The sequence below is a fragment of the Venturia canescens genome, chromosome 9, assembly GCF_019457755.1.
Source record: "Venturia canescens isolate UGA chromosome 9, ASM1945775v1, whole genome shotgun sequence".
NCBI lineage: Eukaryota > Metazoa > Arthropoda > Insecta > Hymenoptera > Ichneumonidae > Venturia > Venturia canescens.
The window spans coordinates 17,787,608-17,810,757 of NC_057429.1; the positions used below are offsets into that span (position 1 = coordinate 17,787,608).

General features: G+C 42.4%; 1 protein-coding gene across 3 annotated transcripts; it reads left to right on the top strand.

Moving 5' to 3' along the window:
• The first annotated feature begins 416 nt into the window (after positions 1 to 416).
• didum (dilute class unconventional myosin) lies at positions 417 to 23,102 on the top strand. 3 transcript variants are annotated; one of them, XM_043427672.1, is made up of 19 exons: positions 417 to 984; positions 12,170 to 12,594; positions 12,853 to 13,153; positions 13,279 to 13,617; positions 13,802 to 14,290; positions 14,371 to 14,577; positions 14,657 to 14,776; positions 14,914 to 15,831; positions 16,087 to 16,641; positions 16,767 to 17,072; positions 17,193 to 17,298; positions 17,440 to 17,626; positions 17,812 to 17,847; positions 18,059 to 18,257; positions 18,425 to 18,518; positions 18,614 to 18,682; positions 19,052 to 19,219; positions 19,478 to 20,436; positions 20,807 to 23,102. In XM_043427672.1, the coding sequence occupies exons 1-19, from the start codon at positions 958 to 960 to the stop codon at positions 20,924 to 20,926; spliced, it is 5,625 nt and encodes a 1,874-aa protein (XP_043283607.1). In that variant the 5' UTR covers positions 417 to 957; the 3' UTR covers positions 20,927 to 23,102. The 3 variants fall into 3 exon arrangements, with proteins under 3 accessions (XP_043283607.1, XP_043283609.1, XP_043283608.1); XM_043427674.1 differs by lacking the exon at positions 18,614 to 18,682; XM_043427673.1 differs by lacking the exon at positions 17,812 to 17,847.
• The last annotated feature ends 48 nt before the right edge of the window (positions 23,103 to 23,150 follow it).

Below are 23,150 nucleotides of genomic sequence, written 5' to 3' on the forward strand. Positions count from 1 at the left end.
AGAAAATTCCGTCATTCGCTCGGGGATAAGAGGATGAAAAGAGGAACTTAAAAAATTGGAGCTCACTCGAAAAAAGTGGGGATCCAATAAACATATTGCTGGACTTTTATCGAAAAAATCGAATCCCCAATTCTCGTAGGATCGATACTCCGAAAAATTGTTTTACCACAAGTCGCTTCGGTCTACCGCAAGCATTCTTACTCTTTCTTCCAGTCATGAGATGTCTCTGCGTACCGGTTGAGAGTCTTGTTTTTACGATATGAGATTACGATGCCGATGGAGAGAGCACCGGCGGGTGGGTATAAGCTGGCAGGCAGCCCGTGAGTTTGGCAAGCCTGAAGTCGGTTGGCAAGAGTGTTAAGGCTCCAGCGGCGAGGCGAGCGGGAGGGAGATCGGCGCGCACAATCCAAGTCGACGTCGAGTTTCGTCCAGCTGCGAGGTGGACTTGGTGCGCGAGTCCGACTGAGCGCTGTCGTGTCGCTCTCCCTTTCTCTCTCCCCTCGCCGCGCCGCGCTCGTTCTCTCATTCCCGTGCTCCGGAGCAGGAGTGTAAATTTGAATTAAAAGATCGAGCCAATCGGCGATAATAGAATGCCAGCGGTTCGCGATCGGATTATCGGTTAAAAAGTAAATGAATCTTCAGTCAGCATAGGAGAGCTTTTTAAAAGGGTGATTTGTGAGATTGAAAAATCTTCTGAGCAAGTCTCACGATGTTTGCTACGAAGAGCGAGGCACGCTGAGCGATAAATACACGTTGAAAACGATTGGAGTAGACCACAAATGCCGTAGTTCGGGGCATCGTGATACGTGTGTTCAAACACACCGAGTGAGTGATTCTGTGCCAATGTATACGTGTGCCTGTGTTTATGTGCGCGAGCAGAGTGTCGCTTGAAGAGCGGCGTGGCCTTGTGTGCGTGATTTACCTGCTGTTGCACCTGGACCAACGAGAAGCAGCGCGATGACAACGAGGGAGCTCTACATTAAGGTGAAAAACGCCAATTTTTATTATGGCGCTTTGTAATACTTTCGTTCGACTATTAAACTCCGAAGAGGAAACAACGACGATCAATCCGCGCGTGCGAATACACCCCCGAACCCTTCACCGAAAGCCTCGCACGAGGACTCGTACGGAGAAACCCAAACGCACCCGAATAGCCGCATTCTTCAACCCCGCCGAAGTAACATTCCTTTTAAAAGTAAAATCAATAACGAGCAGACGCACGGCTCTGTGCACGAGCACTCATTCCCGTCTGCTACGTATACACACGCCGCGTGTCTATCCTCCAATTCGGAGAGGCTTTTTTAACCGCGAGAACACCAGAATTGTGAGGAAATTTCGCAGTCGAGTCACATGCAACGACAGCTAGGCCTGATCGATTTCCCCAGGTGATTTTAGCCTCCGCGCGCTCACCCTCGCGTTTCTTTAACTCCGTGTGTATGTGTGTGTGTGTGTGGGAACGTGTGTTTATGGACGAATCTCGCTCCGTGGATGGCCGCGATCTGGGTCAGATCCTTCGTGATTTACGCGGCGAGGGTGGAAGTTTCTGCGGAGGCTTTTTCAAATGTTGGGACAAGCCTCGACCAAAATCGCGGACTGTTTTGACGTTTCGTGGAAAATTTTCTACTCGTTCTTATATTACGAGCGGGGAGTCGGAGCAGGATTTTGGCATGCAGGGAAACGAAGATTTTCATTGAGTTCTTGCGAGTTTCTGTTCATCCTAAAAGAAATGAATTTGAGTTCGAGTAAGCAGGATTCGATAGAAAAATACCACCAAATATTTGCGTTTGTGAAAAATGATGATTTCGGAGTCGCGATTGAACGTCAGCTGGAGCCAGCAAATTTGTTATGATCAAAGGATCGTTTGAAAAAATGGATTCCCATGAATCGAGGAATCAATTTTCGATTGATTTTCCTTCCTTCAGGGTTTTCTCTTCAAGTATAAAGAAAAGAGCTTCCAGGATGTGTGAGTGAAAACGTATCGTAAATTAGTCGATAGTTTGTTCGAGTCTGGGATAAATTTCCGACGGATAAAACCGGCTCTGCAATCCTTTGCCTTTCTCGCATAAAAGATTGCAGCTCGTGGACCTTTCACACGATTATAAGCCGCACGGGAGACGTGTATTTCTGATTTATCGTGACTCGGTCATGTGAGCGAGGGTTGCCCGAGGTCATACGAGCTTCGCCACCTCGTTCCAGGGTTTCTTCCGCGTGTTTCTGGTCATCGAACGAGGCCAAAGGTTCAACAAGGGTTGGATCGGCCCCCACCCCGTTTTTCCCGTTAAAATCAAACATTCGCGAATCACTTTGAAGAAGCAATTTACTCCGGTGTTCCAGAGCCTCGAAAAATTTGCTCCAAAATCTAAAAACCTCAAAATTTTCAACACTTACGTCCATCCCGAGTCGTCTCTCGCTTTGGTGCCTCATTGGAAACGTCTTCGAAGATCTTCGCTTCTAGAAATCGCTAAACTCGTTCGTAATTTCGGAAAATCCACGGATTTCCTGCACTGAGGAATTCGCATCGATATCGATCGTCCTACGCGTCGCTGTTGGCTCATCTCAATGGGAATTCTTCGAACCCTCGCTTCACCTGAGAGAAACGACAGACAAAGTGTCACCAAGCAGATTATATCGAAGTCGATGACGGATACTTACTAAAAGTGGGCAAGGTCAATAAGAATCTTTAGTCTTGTCACTAACGCTCGGATTATTACGAATGAAACTCGAATTACATTTTTGTCTGCAAATTGGGGTTTTCTCTGTCTAAAAACAATGGAAGCACGTTGATGATTCTTCAGCACAATGAAGCGTAGTTTCAACATGAATCTACCGGAGTCTCGGGGAAGAGGACACTTTGCATAGTCGAAAAAGGAGTGGACTCGTCGCGTTGATTATAGAAATGACTCAGATTTTCCTGTTTCTCCATCACTCTCACTTTCCTGGTTCCAATTTCGAAGCAGCTGATGCAAACTCAATGAAATGTCGAGTCCAAAACCAGGAATCATCGGGACCTGAGTGCTCAGACCTTGCGGTAAAACGGTGCAGAATTCATGCAACGAAAGAGAAAAGATGGTTCGCACGATCGCGAGGGGAATGCGATCGGTTGGCAGAGCAGCGAGAGGCTGCGAGCCACTCTCGTGCCTCTCGTACCTGAGGACTTTAACTCCAAGTTTATATACGCGCGTTGTTGTACGCCGAGAGATTCTTACAGTTCCGGGCCTCAGTCATCGAACCCTTTCTCTTTCTTTCTCTTTCCCTTGACTTTTTAGTGTCGACACGAGACGACGACGAAAAAGAACGAACCGGGAGTTCTCCCAGAGCTGAGTAACCATTATTGCCTCGGGGAACTTTCGTGCCTCGCTCTACAGACACTTAAATCTGTTTCATTTTGAGGCTCGGAATTCTCCTGCTAATGGAGAATTCGCGTAGATGGAATTCGTGCTCCCTCCGATCAGTAATAAGCACGGTACGCCAATGCAAAACGAAAAATCGAATGTTTCATTTGCGCTTTTCATTTTGACGAAAAGTTACGTAACTACGTGACCTTGCAACGAAACTTTGATGGATTCACGAATCTTCAGTTGCCAGACGAAAAAAATATTCGAGTGATCCTAAAATCGTTCATTTCGTGGTACGATTTTTCGAAAACATTGCATTCAATCGAACATCCAATTTTCCATAGATCTTTCATTTTCAGCTAAATTATCGTACGACTGAATCCTTCGATCCTTACAGTTGATGTATCACCACGAATCAGATCTGTGTAGGATCCATTAATTTTTTGTACGATTGCAAAGCAAATAGCCGAGTATAGTGATTGCTGATTGGGGAATGAGGCTATTTAAATGGCTGGATAAATCAACTCCAAACGAAGATTAAGAGCTGCCTCTAAAGTGTATCGTTTATTTTCGGTTGAGGAGTCACAAAAAATGATTTACCGTACGCAGGTACGTACGTTGATATTGTATAGCAACCACGTGAAAACTTGACCCCGTTAGCCCGAGCTCGAGCAGGAGCCTTGGGGCCTCGCACACTTCCCTTTACAATTCCATCCTTATTCACACACGTTCTCATGCACACGCACTCGAGTACCTCTCGTTTTGTGAGACTCCTCGAGTGCTGCGATCGATACATCAAGGATTTCGTGACGAGTTTAACAGAGTAAGAGAAAACCTGAGAGAATTATTTGCTTTTTGGGGATTGAGAGAATTCAAAATCGCAGAAATTCGTTTGAGGGCAACGAAGCTGGAGGAAAATGTTTTTAGGCAATTCGATTATGAAAGGAAAAATGCTTGATTTTGGCGAATGCGAGGGAGCTTAACGAAGCTGTCTGAATAATTTTCAATTCTCGGGATCGCTGCTCATCAATTCGCGGCTCCTGGAGAGCCGCAATAATAAACTTTAAATGTCAAACGTCAAAGGTCGTGCCGGAGCCTCCGAGGCTCGAGAAAATCATTTCCGTGTGGGAGTGATTTGACTTGACTCGTGAATCTGACGCGAAGTACGAGCTGAAAAACTCCGGGATCGTTTCCGAAGAACGACCTCAAAGTCCCCGGCGTACAGTTGAGTGCAGGTTTTGATGGATCGAAGAGTTTCTCTCGGGATAATAAATTGTTAAGTAATTCGCATCAAAAGCGAATCATCCCGGATTCGACGCTTTTTTGTCGAACACTACGGAAAGTTTTGAAACAATCGTGTCGCCTAGTTTGTACATGGAATAACTTTCGTTAGTGTAATTAATTCGACGAGATTTATGAGCGCAAATAGAGAGTTATCGTTCCCATGATATCTGCCGGAATAACACGCGCGCCTGACGAACTATCCCCACTGAGAATTCCCTCGCTTGACACACGAGACTCAATTCCGACGATAAACTTGGTTGCAACTTCCTGTCGGAATATTTTGTGGAGAAGCAAATCTACTGGAGTGAATTCAATTTTTCGCTTCCATCGATCTTTTTATCTCCTTCCTGCGAAGCGAATTCGATAGGAAAATATCGAGGGAAAAATCGCAGCGTCAATCAGTTTTTCTCGACGATTGAGTCGAAAATCATTCTTGAGCTCGTTCAATGCGCTCAGTTACACTGCCGGGGATATAAAAAGCAGAATATTGGAACTGAATTTTAATATACAAGTGTATAAATTTCATTGCGTTGACTCATCGCGCAAAAGACCTTGCCGTACTGATAAGATACTGTACCGAGCGCGTTGCTGTTCTATCGCATTTTCTCTCCTTCCACCCAAATTGAAGTTGCGCACGTACCGCGTGAAACAATCGACTCGGTATCGCTATCCTCGCCGCTATTGCCAATGCGCACACCGCACACGCGATGAGTTTTAAAAATCTGTTCACAAACCTCGTTATTTTGTCTGGAGAACAGAAAATACTGGGATGGGAAACAGCACGTGATTTTGCTCGCTCAACATTTTGTTAATTTTTCTCCAGATTCGTGCAACGTCCACGAATACCTGACGAGCCAGATGGTCTCGCTCGAGCTTCTCGTAAAAAGATTCGCTCCTGTCTTCACTTACACTTTACCCTCCAACGCAAAACGCCTGACTTGGAGAGGGAGAATCGCTCTCCGGATTAGCTTCGTTAGACCGCGATCCGGTTTTCAGGTTCAGGGGACGAGGATCATGACTTTGAACCGTGAAATTGAAAATTACATTTATTAAATAAAGTTAAAAATGTTTCACACCATCGACTCTCTCGATGCGCGAGATTCGCCTCGCACGTGAGGACTTTACGACGAAAATTTTAGGGCCATTCGAATCCGTTGACAGATAAAAATCGAAATTGTACTATTTTCATTCCTCGACGAAACGATATGGACGAGTCTTGAGCTCTGCGATGTTCATCAAGAAGAGCAAGAGCTGGGTAAAGGGAACGAGTCGCGCGTCGAGTTGCGGCCAACACATCGGGCGGGGATGAGGCGGGGAAGCCTTAGATCGTTAGTCGGTTGGCAAAGCATAGATGCACGAGAAAAAGCAGCGAGAACTCTTTGGATTCGCGGGTTTGCATTGACCCCGCGCGCGCGAGCGACGATACATTGCTCCACACAGAGCAGCTAAGCCATTTACTCCTCGGTCTTTTCGTTTCTATATTCCTTGTGCTGAAGCTAATAATTCGAGGGGGAACTGTCGAAACGATCGTCGGGAAAACCGCCTTCAGAATTAGCAATTTTGTGCATTTTTACTTTCTTTCAAATCGGAGACTGACCAAGATGAAATTTTGCATTTCGTTCTCCGAAGGCGTTTTTGGATCAACGTCGAAAGAAATGAGGATTCTTCAACAGTCTCGAATGCCAGAAACATTTCCCTTCGAATGTAAGAATAAAAAAGTACAAAAATCCTTTGATTTTCGAGAGTTCTGAAAATCGAAGAAACATTCGTTGAAATAACGCAAGAAAGTTAAGAAACGCAAAGCGCGAGCACGTATTTCCGAGGTTTCTCAAACACTCGTGGACTTTTCTTTGTCCGCTGGTCTTTTCATCCCCGCGGTCAGTGCAGTTTTATTGCAGCGTACAAATGCTCGTGCACTTTTCGTAACCTCGCAGTAACGCTTCGACGAGCACCACGGCCAACACTTTGGTCCGGCAGTCATGCGTGAGGTCTCCGAGGATCCGGACGTAAAAAAATTAAGAAGCATCAGCAGTCATTGACCAAATGCTCGAGCGCGATCGGTTCTGGGAATCGTCAATGCTGCGGGGTCAAATTATTTTCCAGTTTTGTTGCTAAGCATCGTTCGAGTGATGACTATTTTAACGGGTAAACGAGGACACAAGAGTCGTTGAAAGAGCAGCGGGAGTCGCGGCCCAGCGCTCATCAGCTTCGTAATGCCTCGGAAGAATTTCTCCGATTTTTTTGAGCAGGCATTTCTACCCATTCATTCGAATAACAGTCCCCGTCACACGCGTCTAATAAATCATTAACAAACGTCGTTTATTATAAAACAACCCAATTCTCATGAAGGGCGCATAATGCGTGGGAACAAAGTCGCAACGCGCTTGTCATACTTTTCTTTTCCCTTGCTGCGACGAGGATGCCGCAGACATCGCGCAACAATAATTGCTCTTAGCCAGCGTACCTTCAGGCTGGGCTATCGTCTAGAAAGCTTGGGAAAAATATTTCCTCGGGAATGCCCAACTCCTATTTTTCTTGCATACACGTGTACACGGGACCCGCGCGCGCGGTGAAAATAAAAGAAAACCATTATCCTGAGCGACGTAGAGAACTGAGTGCTCCAGTTCGAAAAAAAACGCCTCCAAGGAAAACGACGTCGAACGACGGGGATTCTGATGAAAAACTGGCGCGTCAAGCTTTTCGGCTTGAACTCGATAACTTCGCAGCTTCGCTCCCGATCGATATTTTACTCCACGCTCGTGATTATGAAGAAAACTAAAGAATTTTTACGGAGTCGTGATAAGGGGGAATCGAATTTGCATTCTTTCGATCATTTTTTCAATTTTATTCTTCATCCTCGACCTCGGTAAACGATCGATGGATAGCGAACCACCTGAACGACATTCGAATCAATAAATAAAAACTCGTCGAGGAGCGTTTCGAGAAAAATTCACAAAAATATTCTGTTAGAATTTTCAAACGTTCAAATTGAATTTTTCGACTTAAATTATCATCACAATTGTCATGTAATCTCGTGAAAATATTTTGAAATTTGAACTTTCTGACAGCTTTTTCGATTCGGAGCTATGCCGAAGGTTACAAAATCACGGTCCATTCGTATTTCCTAGACAAACAATCCAGCCTTTTCCTCATGCTTTTATCGATAGATAGAGAGAAAAAAAGTTGAACTCTCTTCTCACACCAGGCTCGTTAAAAGCCAGGGAAAGTATGCTCTCACCTCGCAGTGCCCCTTCAACTCACGAGTAAACGTATCCGCAGAGTAGCGAAAAGATCACAAACCTTCGTGTTAATTACGTCAGTCTGGATCGCGAGTGGTACAAGCACACACACACACACACACACACACACACACACACACACACACACACACACACACACACACACACACACACACACACACACACACACACACACACACACACACACACACACACACACGATGATTACGAAATACGCTGAAAAAAGGAGAAAGATAATTTTCCACAGCGTAACATTTCTGAACGAATGTTATCGCAATTATCGTGTGAAATCTTTGTCAGAGAAAGATTAAGTTACTTTCTGGTTTACCGGTTGCCTCGATCCCGAAGTATAACGCGCGCATCAACATTTACAATTATTTTTTCTTCTTGCGCAATATTTAATAAACGTATAATTTCGAGAGTATCGCAAGTGACGAGCTCGATGATCATAATTGAATTGCTGTTTCGTTGCGAAACGCTTTTGTACAAGACACGCGCGTAGGTGCGCGTGTAAATAGTGCGGGGAGAGTTTGCGAACTCGGGAATTTAGCGAGGAAAAGGATCGAGGATTCCCGTTGCGCTCGATCGACGACGATCCGTCTCCGGCGTAGGCCAATTTATTTTCATTTCGTTCTTCGTCGCCTTCTTTTTCTTCCTCGCTTTTTTTTATTTCCTTCATTCGTGTTTACGTACGACGACATATGTCAACGCGAATTCGCACGGTTGCGAGTTCCTCTGCCGGGGAATTCTCGACGCTCTGCGCCACGCGAGGATGAGTCGTGCGAGGTTTACGTAATTTTTTTTATACGCCTTACTACAGCGCGGTCGCACGGACATTTAAATGTGATAAGAAACAAAAGTCCAGGGGAATTGGAATTTCGGAGGAGAGCCGAAACCAGCGATCGTTTTATTCCTCCTTAAAATACGAATAAAAAATCGCATTTTCTGGTCCCAAATATTTCAGAGTTTAGACTTTGCAAGCCTCCCTGGAACGAGCTCGATTTTAACGATCCATTTTCAGGTTTCACTTCCCATCGTTTTCTGTATTAATTCATACTCGAAATCGCTCGCCGGAAGAATGAATAACGATAACATTGACGCGGCTGCATAACAATAACAAGGCGAGCGGTTCGTGGACTGGCTAAAAATTCGCCACGTTGATAGAGGCCGGGGAGGAGATTGGGCAAGTGCGCACTCGAGAGGCGCGTCTCACGTGCGAAAATTCGTTCCGTAAATACTTCGGACGGAGTGCATGCAGAGCACGAGCAGCACACGAAAGAAAAAGAATCTTGATAAGCGCGATAACCGACGGAGTCTCGAAGCGAGAATAACTGGTCGATCGACACGGCGAGTCGATCGACCACTTTTCTCTCACTTGTCGGCTGGTGCGCGCGGAAAAACCGGAGGGAGCTAGAAAAGATAGAAAAGAACATTAAACGGGTAAAGCGACATGTCTATGGTGCCGGGGATAAGTCGAGAAATTATGAAAAAACGAAGATGAAAGCTTCTTCCGTAGGATTTCCAGTTTTAGGGCTCGCGAAATAAGAAGCGTGCAGCCACATTTTTCGCGGCTTTTCAAACTCGCTTCGAACTCTTGCGATGCGATTGGACAAACGGAGCTTGTAAAAGTTCACGGTTGCATCCCCGATCATCCCCACCGCGAAAGCCTCGCGGTCCGCTGGGTCGAGCAGCGTCTGATGATTTAATTGAGCGCGCTGGATCGCGACCTGGCGTTAAATAGCCATGCAATTAATTAACATGCGATGTAAGAGATGTCTTAGAATTTCAAACGAACGCGATGAGATAAGATTTCGAGCTTATTTTTATTGCACAACGAGAGGATCGTGTTCGATCACCATTCGAGTTGATGAAAGTACAAAAGCGTAAACGATATTTTGGATTGTCGAGGGGGCTCCGTGCACACTCGCCGAGTTCATCACGCATTATCGGACAATGGACACACACTCTTTTGAAGAAACAAAACAATTGCGAAAAAGAACTGGTTTGTTACGCGCCATTGATGCGACGTTTACGACCAACCACGTAACAAAATCGTGATCGTACTTTTTGCTGTGAACAACAAAATGCGTTTATGTAAGATGACAGGTTAGTCAAGATCGTTCCATCCGTTTTTCACTGTCGGCCAGTTTATTTTTTACTCTCGACATGCTCAACGCGGTAATTACAAATTTATTCACTCCGCACAAATAATATTTTTCTCCGATTATCACTTTTTATAAGCTTGTTTTTTTTTTTTTTTTTTTTTTTTTTTTATCGAACTGTAGATTGTCAAAATGGTTTCAACTCTCAAACGTCGGTCTGAATTTTCTTTTGACGTGAAATCTTCTTTTTGACGTTTTCGTCACGGTTGTGATAAAACAAGACTCGTAAAAATATTTATTATCAAGATTATTTTCACGATAATTATCGTCATTTTTGTCCGAATCGAGATACCGATCGGAGAATTTTAATCAGGAGCACCTGAAACTGCTCTTTCCGTGTGGTGGCTTTTTAAAGTCGAAGCAGTTGACGAGAAAGCATGAAAAGTTCGTAGAGTTTGATTTTATCGTGACCCGCATTCACCCACCTCGTGCGCGTTCCCGAGGACACGACGATTGTAGAACTTCTTTAAACTCGTGATATTTCTTCCACATTTCGTTCATACGATCGGTACCGTTATACGGAGCGTTGTCCAACACAAATTGTCACGTAAGCACGTTTACTTTTTACGAGGAAAGCGTTCAAAATGTCGCTGAGAACGAATCATTGGCGTGAGCTCCTCGAGCCATTATTACGAGCCACCGAGCCGAACTTCGGAGAGATAAAATTATGGGGAAAATTTACCGTTCAATTTTCATGCGCCGTTTTCTTTGTTGGGCCTCTCTTGGACGGCCGGCTCTGATCGGTGGAAAAAAGTCCGCGGTCCAGAGGTCAGAAACTCGAGACACCTCTGAATGCGGCCTTTGGGATTCTTGGCAACATTTTTTCCAACTGATCGAACGTCGTTGACGTTTTTATGAACTTTTTCAAGACTGCATTTCGAAGATATTTTTTTCTCAAATTCTTCAATCGCTGCTTCGAATGTTTGGCAAAAACGATCCACCGGTTTTAGAGGGAAATTTTTCATATCGGAAAGTTGTGACAAGTGCGGTACCAGAATCCTCGGACTGGAGCCACGTCAAAATAATGATGCAGTGAAAAAGTAATTCACTCTGTTCGAATTTCAATTGAAAAATTCATTGACTTCCGAGACAAAAATGATCAACTGGTTCTTGCCCTTTCAGTACGAGTTCTAAAAAGTTTAATTTTACTTTGAAACTAAATAAGTCGTCAATTTGAAATCTCGATATCTTGGACTCTATTCCGCGGAAAAAAATGTTAAGATTAAAATTTTTCGTGTGCTTTTATTACCAAGGAAGATCATGCGTTAATCGTGATTCAAAAAAGCAACTGAACTTTATTGCTCCTCTGATGCTCAAAGAAACAATTAAAATTTAATCTCGCAATTATTGAAATTGTGTGTTACTTATTTATTGAGATTGACAAGCAAAATGTGACAACAGTCATTTTGGCCCATGGTGTTGTCAAACCTTCCACCGTTTGTGCCGTTATTACTCGTTAACCTCAAATAAGTGTTTTTCTATTTCCGTTCCCAAGTGATTTTCACCGGTAACAAGGCTCTCTCAAGATATCTAAAGACATTATATTTTCTTATTCTTGTTTTTGGCTCTTTAAAGTTGGAGAGGATGCTATTTCATTAAATCCAAATCGTCGTTCAAAAAATGTGATTTTCGTTAATTGTTTTCTCGACAACAAGACGGTAGATCCTAAAATAATTTCGGGACTAGATGCACGGTGTAAATTTCTAGCATATTTCCAAATTTCAACTCTTAAGATGATGGATCAGTCGGTAATCACAACCGTGAGTACGAGAGAGATAGCTGCAAATTTTGAAAAGGAAATTTTTCCACATCGTTCGTCTGATCGAAAAAATAAAAATGTCATCGGATTTTTGCGATCGTGCTGCGTACGATGACATTTTTATTATTTTAATCGGACGAACGATGTCAAAGAGTTTCAATTTCAAAATTTCGAGGTGTGATTACCGACTGATCCATCATCTTAAAGATAGAATCTTCGATTTCCATTCGCTTCGCGTAAGCTTCCTTGATGTCAAAATACTTTGAAATATTTGGATATTTTGTAAGGTATTTTTGTTATCGATTGTGAATGATCGTGATCGTTGCCAACTTCAGGCTTTTAAGACTCATTTTTTTGATGAATTTTCAGGGTGCTAAAGTATGGGTACCCCATCCATCGAAAATATGGGAGGGTGCAATACTTTTGGAGGATTACAAAACCGATCAAAAGACGTTGGCCGTGCACACGGACGATTCGAACCAGAAAAAGGAGCTGGAGATCAAGGCCGACGCGGATCTTCCGCCACTGAGAAACCCGGATATTCTCTTGGGCGAAAACAATCTCACTTCCCTTTCGTTTCTCCACGAACCAGCTGTCTTGTACAACCTTCAAATACGATTTCAACGACACTCTATTTACACTTATTGCGGTATTGTACTCGTCGCTTTCAATCCTTACGACGAGCTACCGATTTATGGAAACGACACGATATGGGCGTACAGGGGTCAGGCCATGGGCGATCTCGAACCCCACATTTTTGCCGTGGCCGAGGAAGCTTATACGAAACTCGAAAGGTATCGAAAAAATTGAAATTTATTTGAATTGCGATTAAAAACTGATAAATACTTGGAGCAAAAATGATCGAAAATTGAGCAATTTATTTGCTGTTGAATTTCATGTCGACACTCACCGATCGAGATCGACAGAACGATATAAAAAATAATATTTTTCTTGTTGAAACGATATAAAATAGAAATCTCAAGTGAAAGATCTACGAAGGTGCTGGCACGATTTTCCGACGTTATAACTATATTTATTTCCAAACGTTTCAGAGAAAGTCACGATCAGTCAATTATCGTATCGGGAGAATCGGGGGCGGGTAAAACCGTATCAGCGAAATATGCGATGCGATATTTTGCGACGGTCGGTGGTTCATCGACGGAGACTCAAGTGGAGAAGAAAGTATTGGCATCCTCGCCTTTGATGGAAGCCTTCGGAAACGCCAAAACAACGAGGAACGACAATTCATCGAGGTTCGGTAAATTCATCGAGATTCACTTCAACAAAACTTATCATTTAACCGGAGCGAGTATGCGGACCTATTTGTTGGAAAAATCGCGAGTAGTTTTTCAAGTGAGTATCAGGAATGATGAATTTTCCATAAGGAAAGAAAAAAAATGCCAAAAAATGTCGTTTTTTGGTTGAAAGTTGTTGAAAAGCTCGTTAAAAATTTGGTTTTTTTCACCGTTTTTTCACAGGCTCATGACGAAAGAAATTATCATATATTTTATCAAATGTGCTCAGCAGCGAAACAATTCGAAAAACAGAACCAAAATTGTTTTCAAGAACTCTGTCTCGAGGACAAGGACGATTTTCATTATTTAAATCAGGGTAACAGCTCCGTGATCAAAGGCGTCGACGATGTTGCATGTTTCGAAGAAACAATGGCCGCGCTCAGCAGACTTGGCTTCAATGCGAGACAGCAGGACGATTTATTTCGCATTTTGGCTGCTATACTGCATCTGGGCAATGTCGATATCACGAATTGCGATGTTCAAGACTCTGCTGGCAATGATTCCGAGGGCTGTAATATTTCTGTAAGGAATTTTATTCTCCAAAATGCTTTACCAACATAATTTTCATCGTTTGGTCGAAAAGAACGACTTTTTACAAACTTTCGAATGAAATTGAAAATAATTTGAATGACGAATCGAGATCAAGACGATCCATCGAATCGTTTCGATTAACGATTTTTTATATTTTTATTCTCTTATCTTTCAGTCCTCCGACAAGCATCTTCAAGCTTTTTCAAATTTATTGGGCATCGATACGAATTCGATGAGGAAATGGTTATGCCATAGAAAAATCGTTTCGATGCGAGACGTGATATTGAAACCGATGAACATCGATCAAGCCCTCGGGGCACGCGACGCTCTCGCGAAACACATTTACGCTGAACTGTTCAACTTTATCGTCGCTGGTATAAATAATTCGTTGCAGACACAGAGCAAATCGCAATGTTTCATCGGCGTTCTCGATATCTATGGTTTCGAAACGTTCGAGATCAATTCGTTCGAGCAATTTTGTATAAATTACGCGAACGAGAAACTGCAGCAACAGTTCAATCAGCACGTCTTCAAACTCGAACAGGAAGAGTATCTCAAGGAGGAAATCGAGTGGACTTTCATAGATTTTTACGATAATCAACCGTGCATCGATCTCATTGAAACGAAATTAGGAATTCTCGACCTCCTGGACGAGGAGTGTCGCGTGAGTTTTCTCCCCGTTCTCGTATTTCGTTACGATTCACTTATTTCAAGGTGGGGGAAATGAAACTCGTGAAATTGCAGATGCCCAAGGGCTCCGATGGCTCGTGGGCCGAAAAGCTGTACGCGAAATGCAGCAAATCGAAACACTTCGAGAAACCGAGATTCGGCACTTCTGCTTTTCTCATTCACCATTTTGCTGACCTTGTGGAATATCGGACTACTGGCTTTCTCGAGAAAAATCGTGATACCGTCGTTGAAGAACAAATCGAAGTACTTCGCAGTGGAAACGTGAGTTCGTACTTTCGATAATTACCCCAAAATAAATTTACTTTTCAAACACAAATTCGAACATTTTTGTTCCTTGCAGAATAAACTACTGAAGAAATTATTTTGTGACGAAGACCCGAAGTTGGCTGTGCCCAATGCAAAAATTAAGATTTCCGCTCAGAAACCGACGATCAACACTCCCAAGCAGAACAAGAAAACGGTGAGAGACGTTTTTTTATTTCAATTTTACGTTCATCGATGCTAAACCCCGAATCGGAGCTTCGAAAAAATTCAATCCAATTCTCGAGGATCAGCGGTTAAGAAAATACTCGATTTTCTCCCCTTAAATGCCTTCAGGTCGGTTCGCAATTTCGGGATTCCCTAAACATGCTGATGTCGACGTTGAACGCGACGACGCCGCATTACGTGCGTTGCATAAAGCCGAACGATACGAAGGAGTCGTTCGAGTACAATCCGACAAGAGCGGTGCAGCAGTTGCGAGCCTGCGGAGTGCTCGAGACGATAAGAATATCAGCAGCAGGTTTCCCGAGTCAACGGACGTACGGAGATTTCTTCCAACGTTTCCGTTGTTTGTGTAAATTCAAAGAGATTCGTCGTGACGATCTGCGTGAAACGTGTCGCCGGATATTGGCGACGTACATAAAGGACGAGGATAAATTCAAGTTTGGAAAAACGAAAGTACTTTTCCGGGCCGGGCAGGTGGCTTATTTGGAAAAATTGCGGGGCGACAGACAGCGCGACGCGTGTGTAATGATTCAAAAAATGGTACGGGGCTTGATTTGTCGAACGAGATACCGAAAAATCCGTCGATCGGTCCTCGGACTCCAGAGGCACGCGAGAGGCTGCCTGGCCAGGAGAAAGGCCCAAGGAATCCGACGAGAAAGAGCTGCGATCAAAATCCAATCACGCGTCAAAGGCTGGCTCGAACAGAGTCGCTTCAAACGCATAAAACGCACCGTCCTCGGCCTGCAGACCTTTGGACGCGGCTACATGGCCAGGAAGCGATATCAAACCATGAAAGACAATCGAGCTATCGTGACCATTCAACGATTCGCACGAGGCTACCTCGTACGACGTGCTTGTCGCAAAAAGATCGACGATATCATCATCGTTCAATGCTGCGTCAGGAAATTTTTGGCTAGACGAATATTCCGGAGACTCAAAGCCGAGGCGAGGAGCGTCGAACACGTCAAAACTCTTAACAAGGGATTGGAGAAGAAAATCATTTCGATGCAGCACAGAATCAACGAGATCGTTAGTATTAGAACTATTTTTCGTTTATTTTTTGTACGATATTTTCTTGTCAATCATGCACTTTGTCTTCTTGTCACGATCTTTGTGAAAGAAAATCCGTCGATCCTTAAAGAACTTTAACGAGGAGCCACGAGACTGAGCGATTCTATCGTCAGTTTTTTAATAATTTGGAAGATCTCGAGTTGAATTTTGCAATAGAGCTGCTTAATTAGTTAGAGAGCATAAAATGAGACATTTTCAAATGTAATTTTGCAGATGAAGGAGAACCAGTACTTGAAAACGGTCCAAAACGAGGTGGTGGATTTGAAGTCGAAGCTCGAGTCGTTGAAAACCGTTGAAATGGAGAATAAGAAGTTGAACGGTGTGATTGTTGAGAGAGATAAAGAATTGAGTCGAATGAACGAGACACTGAAGCGAGAAAGAGACGAGAAAATGGATTTGTTGAATGAGCAAGAAAAACACGAAAATTTGAAATCCCAAGAGAACGAAAAGTTGCGCGAGGAGAACGAACGTTTGCGCAAAGAGCTGTCATTGGCGAGCGAAAAGTTGAGCGTCGACCAACGAGGGGCGGAGGAAAATTTCCAAAATCGTTTGGAGCAGGAAAAAGATCTTCTGCTCCTCGATCAGGATCAAGATCGTGGGGCTTATCAGCGATTGCTCAAAGACTATCACGAGCTCGAGGAGCAGGTCGAAATCCTGCAGAGAAAATTGGCCCTCCACGTTCCTGGACACTCGAGGTCGTTGAGCAACGCTTCCAGCGGCAGCGGGCAAATCGTTTCCACGGAGCTTCCGCCTGACGATCACAACATCGTGAGAATTTTCATTTTTTACTGTAAAAAAAAATTGTCGTATTTTCCGAAAGGTTTTTCTTCGTTCTCTCGGACCGAAGAAAATTCAGCCGGATTCGATCACCGATTCTGATCAATTATTTGTAGGATTTTGGATACGGATCGGTGCGATCGACTGCTTCGTCATCGACTCCTTATTCGAGGGTCGAAACGATCGACTGGAATCAGCAGCGATCGGACAGTCCGCCGGACGGCGAGGCCCAATCGACGGGTAAATCGCCACCTGAGACGAACGGACCCACGCAGCCGGGGCCCGTCGACGTTGGCCTCGTTCTCAAACTCCAACAGAAGCTCAAGGACGTCGAAAAGGCGAACGGAAGACTCGTCAGAATGGTCGAAGACCTGGAGCGGGACAGCCCCGAAGAATCGTCGAGAACTCAGGACAGCTTTAGGGTGAGCAGCGACGAGTTTTGTTGAAATCCTTAAAATTACTCTGAAACAAAAGATTTACAGAATTAACACAGAAATCGCTTTTCAAAATTCGATCACTCAACGCGACTCCTTTTTCTCCAGCTTCAAGAACTCGAGATGGAGAACGCTCAGCTCAAGAAAGATCTTGGATCACTCAGAAAGGTTGTAGCTGAAGGTGATTCAACGACTGCTCAGCACCAACTCATGGGTAATTCGCAAACAACTTTCGAGTGTTAAAATTCAGATTTTTTTATTTCACAAAAAGCTGAGTGAGAAGTCGACGTCGATATTTCGTTCTCCTTTTTCCTCTGCGACGTTACTAATTCGATTTTTTCTATTTTCTGTGAAGAACAATTCGATGCTCTCCAAGAAGAGCTCGCACGTAGGAGGGAAGAATGCATACAATTGCACAGCGTTTTGGCCGATCACACGAAGAGAATGAAAAGTCTTGGTTCCAACTACGGTCGCGACGTTGACATCGTGAACGAAGATGGCGAATTGGTACTGGCTTTCGAAGCCCAGAAGAAAATAAACAGGTGAGAAAATACTGTGGGGAAGGAAGGCAGAAGAACAAAATTCGAAGAGTAAAAAGGAAGAAAATTGTTTATGAGAATTTTTGTACTCTCGCCAACTCCCAACACTTGGTGATTATAATTTTCTAATGCGAATGTTATTTTGTTTTTTTTTTTATCATTTGTGCATGCCAATTCGTCATAAACAGTAGACTTAGAGCGAAACGAAGGGCCTCGAAAGGAGAGTGAGTTGAGACGATATCTTAGCCCTTCTATTTTCGATATTATCATGAAAATGATTATTTTTTAATTAGAGAATCTTCAACATATGATAAAAGGCAGGAAAATGATTTTTTCATAGGTTCGAAGGGCGGGAAATTCACTAAAATTTTCCCAGTACGACGAAATCGCTTTTTTTAATTGGTTTTTTAAGAGTTTGACATTTTTATTTTAAAGACAACTCGAGGACGAACTACAGAGCAAGGAAAAAGGCTGGCGTGCTCAGAGGGACGAATGGCGCGGAGAAATCGACAGGCTTCAAGAAGAAATTCTCAAACAACAGAAATTACTATCCGTCAATTTGAGCAAAGCACCACAAACCCAAAACGAGGCTTACATGCAACACGAAATCACGAGATTAACGTCCGAAAACTTGGTGAGCTGGTCTTGGTTGACAAAATTCTTGATGAAAAATTCAATCAACGTTCCAACCTGCATCGAGGGCGGGACAGAATCCTCATTTGTTGGCAGAATAATAAATTTCCACTAATTTTCTTGGATTGAATTTTTTTTTTTTTTTAATTTCTTTATCTTCGTTTACAGGAATTGCAAGAGAAGTATGACAAGGTTGCCGAAGAGTGCAGAAAGTTTAAAAAACAATGCAGAATTTTGGCGAAGCGTCTCAAAGAAGCTGGCTGTGAGTATTCGTGAAAAATCATTCGAGTTGCGAAAAATCATTTCGTGGGATATAAATCAGTTAACGAGTTTGTTATCCTCTTACGCTTACGAAAGTCGAACTCGACGATATTCGGGAGTCTCGTGACCGACCTTACATGATGCACATGATGCACAAGGGTGTTGGTGAGTTTGGAACTCGATGTGAAATTGAAATCCAGTCAAAATCAAACGAAATACTGCTTTGTCGAAATTCGATAATTATTTCGAAATTCATTTCAACGATTTTCGTGGAGTTGAGGAGAAAAAATCACTTTCAAAAGTATTGAGAATGGATTTGAATTTCATCTGAGGGATGGTCGAAAGTATTGGATCGCCGGAGCAGTAATTTTCTTGTAGCAAAACTCATTCTCATTTTCCCATCAGCATTGTCACTAAAATCGACCATGAAAACTCGCTGAGCCACGTTTACTAAAGTTCCAGAATATTCAACGACACGATCATCCATTCATAGCCCCGCTTTATCGAACGATCAATGAAAATATTATTTTACAGTGCCAGACAGCACGGAATCGGCCAACGATTCTGGCATAGTTTCAACAACGACTCACTCCGAAGGCGGAAATCACTTGCCAGCTATACGCAAAAAGGAACGCGATTACGAGGGCATGTTCGAGTTCAAGAAAGAAGATATCACTGTTGTGATAAGACATCTCGTCATAGGTAAACTTTTTTCTGGTGGTATAAGTCACTCGCTCGAGTCAAACAAATTTTTATTCCCAGTAGCAATCAAAGAGAAACGAAATTGATTAGAATAATTTTCGAAATTTGTAGATTTCTCTCCGAAAAACTTGCATCCCCTCAGAAAATCGATTAAAATAATCCAAGAAAAATCTCACATAATTTCTGTATGAATTATCTTCAAACTGATTCGAATCAATGAAGCAGAGGCAATGAAAAATGATGTTTTTACCATTTCAGACTTGAAGCCTCGAATAGCGGTAACATTATTACCAGGTCTGCCAGCTTACATACTTTTCATGTGCATTCGTCACACAGATTGTATAAACGACGACGACAAAGTACGTACGTTATTGACGGGTTATTTGAACGCCGTAAAGAGAGTGATAAAGAAGCGGGAAGACTTTGATTCGGCTGTGCTGTGGCTGAGCAACACACTGAGACTGTTGCACAACATGAAGCAATATTCGGGTGACAAGCCTTTCCAAATCGAGAACACGCCGAGGCAGAATGAGCAGTGTTTGCGGAATTTTGATCTGAGCGAATATCGAGTGGTTTTGAGCAACGTCGCCCTCTGGATTTTCAACAATATCGTGACGCACTTGAAAGAGAGAATTCAGGCTTTGACGGTGCCGGCACTTTTGGAGCACGAAGCGATTTCCGGCCTGAATTCGAAGGAGCCAGGACGAGCGAGATCTTCTTCGGTCGGCGAAGAGAAAAAATCGACCCAGCAGAAGCTCGAAAAACTAATGGACGAGCTTACCGCGGTGCACAAAACTCTTCAGTATCACGGAGTCGATCCCGAAATAGTGACTCAACTGTTCAAACAACTGTTCTACTTCATGTGCGCCAGCGCACTCAACAATTTGCTGCTGAGAAACGAACTTTGTCACTGGACCAAAGGAATGCAGATCAGATACAATCTCAGCCACTTGGAGCAATGGGCCAGGGACGAGCGTCTCGGCTCGAGCGTCGATGCACTTCAACCCATCATTCAGGCTGCCCAGTTGTTACAGGCGCGGAAAAACGACGAGGACGTCACCTCCGTTTGCGAAATGTGCAACAAACTTACCGCCAATCAGATCGTCAAGATTCTCAACCTTTACACGCCTGCCGACGAATTCGAGTCGCGGGTTCCTGTCCTCTTCATACGAAAAGTCCAAGAAAAATTGGAGTTGCGACGCGAAAACAATGAACAGGTGAGAAATCATGTTTATTCCCGCCTCTGGAAAAATCATTTTCGAATAAATTATCAAGCTAAAAAAATATCACGATATTCCGGAGAATAAAGCAATTTTTCATTCAACTTTTAACCACAGATTAATCGAGAACAATCGCGATTTTCAAACTCCGAAATTCTAATTCGTAAACAAATATTTTCCCCCAGCGTTTCTGATCAGAAAATCCATTTTTTTTTCTTCATCAGCCTTCCTTGTTATCCGGAGTATTAAAAACTACAGGCAATTTCCAGAATCTAAAAATTTTCGTACGACAGTCACAAAATAACAGAAAAGCTCGACAACTATTTACAGTAATATAAAAAAAACAAAAAATAATCTGTTTTTCCAGCTACTAATGGACCTGAAGTTTTCCTACCCGGTAAGGTTTCCGTTCAACCCATCGAACATAAGATTGGAAGACATCGAAATACCGGAAGTGTTACATTTGCCGATGTTGAAGAAGGTATAAACGAAGAAAAGAAAAGAAGTATTAGCTCGAGCCCGAGAGGCAAGAAAAAGCATTAGAATAATTAAACTCGATCGTTTAATTTGATTTGCGATATCCTTGACTTCGCTTAGTCAAAAAAGAATATTCTTTCGAAGTAGAAAGGAGATGCGAAAAAAAAAAACAAAATGAAATGAAACGGAGAGAAAGCGGTGATTGGCCTGGAGAGTGTGAATATTTGAACGAAGAAGTAACGCGAGATAATTCTCGTTGTCAATCCTCCTCAAATATGTAAATCACATACACATACGTTTTGTATATTTTTTTTTACGCGAGTAATTTATATTTATCCAGATTGCATAATTACGCAGTACTTGTTTACCGGTTAAAACCACACCGAAAGATAAAAACAGAGTTTTCGATCTACTTCCGGTTTGGCGGGAAGTAGAAGAGATTTCAAAGACATACGATCGTTGTTACAAATAGTCGTTTGCATATATCTCTATATATTATATATAAATATATAAATATATAAATATATAAAGATTATAAAAGTGTTGAAGATCGAGTGACGTAGGAATAACACACTGGTAAATACGTGATTTACAACGGCCGAGTGGAAGAATCCATGTACTTAAGAAGCAGCGATGTAGTTTTTAAAAATGTATAAAGATGAAGGAAACGTCTTTGTAGAGCCTGGTCGATTCGACCGATAGAAAAATGCCTCGATAGTGCGCGTATCCTTTGACATTAAGGCGCCTCTTGTTTTTTCATTCCATCAATACGCAATTTATTTACGATTATTGATGAGATTTATATATTATATCGATAGTCAATAAGATGCGGGACTCTTTCCAGCAGGTTGAACGGGCACAGACAAAAAAAACGTCCACGATTATTTCGAATTTGAGCTCATTGCTTCGCTACGATTCTGTACCCCGTCAACCGATCAATACTTTTCTCATTTTTGTCATTTTTCTTTGCTTTTTTGAAATATTTTTTTTCTGTGCACGATACATTGAGAGGGTTTTGAGAATTTTGAACGACTTATTAAGAACGTTTCTAGACGAACGGTTTTAGAAGAAAATTATTCATTCGTCGATTTGGCCTAGGACACCACGTGTCTGTGTTCATTTTCATTTCGAATGTACATTGACCATTGAAATTACAGGGTGTCCTCGTAGAACCAGTTTGTTTTTTTCCACCGAGCCTCTCAGCTCAATTCGTGTGAAAGGATAACGTTAAATTCAGTATTTTTGAACGAAATGGTTTCGCTTTTTTTTTTATTTCGATCATCAATGACGAATTGAGGTTTTTTTTTATTTATTTTAAATGAATTTTGTAGCAATGGAATTATCATTTGAGAATATTCCACGATAATGTTGTTGAAGAATATTTTTGGGGACACCCTGAAACAAATTTGCAGCCCAAACTGATTTGTGTCACTCAAGACAAGTTTTCCCGAGGCCCGAGCTAGTTGCTTCTTTCAATTGATCCTGAAATTTCAGCAGGGAGAACCAATTCGTTGTAACGTTGAGTTTGGCCTGTAAAATCGAAGCCTGCTACAGATTGAGAAGATTATTTTTGTTGAAGGATGGTTCGACGAAGGTGAAAGATTGTTGAGTGATCAACGATGTAAAAAAAAAACAACAAAACTGTGAACAAGAAAGCATTGAGAGTTGTAATGTTACGATGACGGAATAGTATATTTTGTTATACAAAATAAAGCAAAACGAACGAAACAAAAAAACGATTTGGGAGACTCAAAGTTTGGTCCGTCAGGGAGGACAGAGGGAGAGAGAGAGAGAGAGATAAAGTTATATATAAAAATATATCTGAAGTTGTTACGATGTATCAGTTTATTTCCGATTTGTGTATTATCAAAAAACGGAATTTGTGCCATTTGAATGAATGAGAAACGCTATAATTAATGAAATTTGCAAAAGCAACATTAGCCACAATCGTAAAAGGCGATCTGTGATCGCAGCTTCGAGATCTGAGAATAATTGAGGTTCCATATAAACGAAAAAAACGAAGAATGTAAACGAAGAAAATCATTGACTGGACAATTGATGAAAATGAGTAAGAGAAGCAAAAAGGAAAATTATTCCCACGAGACATTCTCACCTAGGAAATTCATGTGGTAATTTATTTGTTTATTTGTTCCTTGAAAGATGTAATAAAGTATCGTTGAAAGGAAGAATTTATCATTTTTGCCGGTTTTTCAACCTATTTCATTTTCAATTCC

What these genes read in the sequence shown, in the direction of transcription:
- didum (XM_043427672.1), top strand. Translation starts at nt 958, where the DNA reads ATGACAACGAGGGAGCTCTACATTAAG. An exon ending in CGAAGGGCCTCGAAAGGAGA is followed by an intron (nt 17,848 to 18,058) that starts GTGAGTTGAGAC and finishes TTTATTTTAAAG; the next exon opens with ACAACTCGAGGACGAACTAC. An exon ending in CATGATGCACAAGGGTGTTG is followed by an intron (nt 18,683 to 19,051) that starts GTGAGTTTGGAA and finishes ATTATTTTACAG; the next exon opens with TGCCAGACAGCACGGAATCG.